The sequence below is a fragment of the Sander lucioperca genome, chromosome 8 (genome assembly GCF_008315115.2).
Source record: "Sander lucioperca isolate FBNREF2018 chromosome 8, SLUC_FBN_1.2, whole genome shotgun sequence".
Taxonomy (NCBI): Eukaryota; Metazoa; Chordata; class Actinopteri; order Perciformes; family Percidae; genus Sander; species Sander lucioperca.
The window spans coordinates 40,442,387-40,446,168 of record NC_050180.1 but is presented as its reverse complement, the minus strand read 5'-3'; the positions used below and the strand labels follow the sequence as shown (position 1 = coordinate 40,446,168).

General features: G+C 36.8%; 1 protein-coding gene across 1 annotated transcript; it reads right to left on the bottom strand.

Moving 5' to 3' along the window:
• Positions 1 to 1,249: 1,249 nt before the first annotated feature.
• Positions 1,250 to 2,191, bottom strand: LOC116046644 (olfactory receptor 51E1-like). Its single transcript, XM_031295042.1, has one exon. The coding sequence runs from the start codon at positions 2,189 to 2,191 to the stop codon at positions 1,250 to 1,252; it is 942 nt and encodes a 313-aa protein (XP_031150902.1).
• Between the last annotated feature and the right edge of the window lie 1,591 nt (positions 2,192 to 3,782).

Below are 3,782 nucleotides of genomic sequence, written 5' to 3'. Positions count from 1 at the left end.
ACTGGCAGAAAGATTAGTGCTGTGATCACGAAAGATGCTTCCCATTTAAATATATTAGTTTAAAAAAGTGACACCATCACGTAAATCTTCACAATATCGTGATGGTATCACGATCTAATAGATTTCTTTTTGGGATGCCATCTGGGGATTGGCTAATAAGGACTGATGATTGACATCTGGATGAACTGATTGCTCACATATCCATACATAGGAGTGCCTGGGCAGTCACTGACAGTGTCTAATCCCCAAAGACTTATAGAACATATTATGCACCATCTGTGTTGTTCTTTTTTGCCAGTTGTGACAGCCCTATGTGTATTGGATTGATCAGAAAAAGACAAAGATCCCTCTGAGAGACTGTTTAATAAGAAGAAAAGAAATCAGCAGTCATTGGTAAAAAGAAGTGAAAGCTAAGCATTACAATGTGTGCAGATTTAAGAGGAACAGGTTACTGTGTCAGTGTCACAATAAGTGCACAATAATTCAATTCAATTCAAATCACTTTATTCATCCCCAGGGGGCAATTAAATGACACAAAGAGCAGCATATTCCACCACATACAGTACATCATCAATAACAATAAAATACATACATAAATAGTTATATGTAAAAAGAAAAGAAAAAAAAGAAAATGCAGCCAATAACAAGATGGAATTAACTTTTAGCAAGCTCCTATTCACAATGAAAAACTAGATATAACTAAATATAATAGAATAAGCAGTATTGGAATATCAGCTGAACATACTATGGACTAACACATCTCAGTTTAAACCTCTTCAATCTAACTACTGAGTAGACTGCAGAGGGCCCAAAGAAAAACACATCAACTCAATATTGAGAGTTTCAATAATGATCAAGGGGCACGGACACTTTTCTGAACTGGAACACTAATTCAAGTTGAGGGTGGGGGGGGGGTTGAAAAGTGATCTTCAAGGCACAAAAACACTTCCTCAATGCAAAAAGACAAAGTAAAGCTAAAATGAATGACTAAAAATAGCATTCTACCATTGCCAACATGTATTTAAGACAAACGTTTAAGTTTTTTTTTTTTATTAAACCTGAATATAAATAATAAAATAGTGTGTTTGGCGTTTTAATTACTGCAGAAAATGATATGTCATTACAATGGTAAAGGTGATGACCATTTATTGTATGGCAACAATTTATTTTTTATTTCTTCTGGATTAAACATCTTCTAATAATCAAAGAAACCTCATCTCTACATTATTATTACAGAAGACAGAACAGATCATTTGTTGATATGTTGGTGCAGTTCTCTTTGACAGAACAACTTCTTAATATGATTATAAATTTCTTTCATTTTTAGTCCGTATATGATTGGATTAAAGAGAGGATGATACAAAATCACTTGTAAAGTCATTATTAAACGTATAGTTTTTGGAAGCTCTGATTCCAGTTTATCTATAATGACATCATATGTAAACAAACAAGAAAAGCTGATTAGAACCAACAGATGAGGTAAACAGGTCTGTGCAGCTTTCATTCTGACTTCTCTACGACTTTGGTACGTTATTAGAAATATCTTTGTGTATGTAAAAAGTATGAAAAGCAAAGGCAGAATGGAAACATTGAAAAAGACAATCACACCAAACACAGTGATTGCTCTTGAGCTCACACAGTGAAGTTTGTAAACTGAGTTGTTGCAAAAGATTCCTTTCAAAGTAAAGTTACAGAGTTTAGTATTTGCACTAAATGATACTGGAACTGCAACCTGACAAGCAGGCACAAACCAAGCTAAACCCAGAAAGATACGGACAGTTGTTTTCTTCATGATAGTTTGATATTGAAGAGGTTTACATATAGACACATATCTGTCATAAGACATGGCTGCCAACAGTAAGAACTCTGAGCCATTTAAAGAGTAATATAGGAAACACTGAAAGAGACAGGCTGAATAAGATATGACCTGTTTTTCAGATAAAAAGTCAATCAAAAGCTTTGGGTAGACATTAGTGCTGATAAGAACAGAGTTCAGTAACAAAGCAGCAATGAAAATGTACATAGGCTCATGAAGGTTTTGGTGAAGCCAGATAAGGTACACAATAGTAGAATTACTGCAGATTATTAGAATATATACTGTGAACATCATCAAAAAATAAAGATATCTGTATTTGTCCACTTCAACATGCCCACCAAGAGTTATATATGTTATATTTAATTCACTGTCCATTTAATATCATTTAAAATAAATCAATAAAAGTGTATAAACCAGGCAGATTATGTAACATGCATATATGAATTAAAAATCGATTGAACACAACATGTTAGATTTTTTCATTAATATTTACCTGCAGGTAGTGTCTGTTGACCTTCAGAATTCAGAAAGTGAACTGTTCGGCTCAGTGGACTGTTTTTATCAGTTGTTTTTTGATCCTCCATGGATCTCATTAAAACCAAGTCTCAGCAGGATATGGAAAAACTTGTCCAAGTTTTTATTTTCAGTATCCTTGACTACTGTAATTGTGTCCTTACAGGTCTCCCTAAAAAATCTATCAGACAGCTGCAGCTGATTCAAAACGCTGCTGCTCGAGTCCTCACTAAGACCAAGAAAGTGGATCACATCACTCCAGTTCTGAAGTCTTGATTTCTCAAAGAAATTATTTCAAAATACTTCTGCTGGTTTATAAATCACTAAACGCCAAAATACATTTCTCATCTGCTACTACACTATGAACCACCCAGACCAGACAAGTCTGTAAATTGTGTGCAAGGTTGAAGCTGCAGGCTATTAAATACTCTGTTGTTGGGTCACTTCCTGTTTTTAGATCGGATCACGTTCTCACCTTAAGTGAACCAAACTCTAGTTCACTTAGAAGAGAACCAAGACCCCTGTTTTCAAATGAACCAGAGTTCTTAGTTTCATCCGCTCCAGATTGGGATGAGCTTTCACCTCGCCCCAAACCAACCAGACTATCAGACCAAACGCTCCATTGTTTGTTTTAAAGGGACTAAACGAGGCAGGTGTGAAACCAACCTAAGGGCGTTTTCACACCTGTAGTTTGTTTGCTTTGGTCCGAGTCAGTTGGTGAGTTAGTAAACTTGGAGCGATTTGCCCTTGGTCGGTTTGGTTCGGTTTGGTTTCACACCTGGAAAAATCCAAGCGTACCAAAATGGGCCATTACAAATCAGGGAAGAACGTTTCACTCCTCTTATTGGTCGGATGTGTCTGGGGGCGGGAGCAAGAAGGTAAATACAGGAAGAAGGTCCTGTGTTCTGGTCTAGTGGTCAAACTAGCACATTTCATTAAAATTATCAGACATTGTTTGGCGAGAGACGTTACTACGTCTTCTCTGGTCACCGAGACTTTGCTCTGCTCGGCCGGCGTCTGTCTCCAATTTTAGCGGCAGCTGGTTTGACCACGGAGATGCGAGTGACGGACGGGATGGTTGACCACAGTCTATTTCTGTGATAGAAACACTGCACGCTGCTACAGTTTGCTGCTCTGCTGCATCACAGATTGCTAAACACACCAGAGTTCGATTGCCGTGTTCTCACCTGCCCTGACGAACCGCTCCAGTGGGACAAACAAACTCTAGTTCGATTCAACCGAACTAAACGAAGCAGGTATGAAAACACCCTAAGTGCATTTTGATGCTGATTCTTTTGTACTTTTACTTGAGTAACTTTTAAATTAGAGCTGTGCAATGAATCAAATTTTGATTGTGATTTTAATTCCGGCTACTAACGATCACTAAAACAATGATATCTAGAAAATCTATTATTTTACACATTATGTTTTGAACTAAACTCTTATTTTGTCT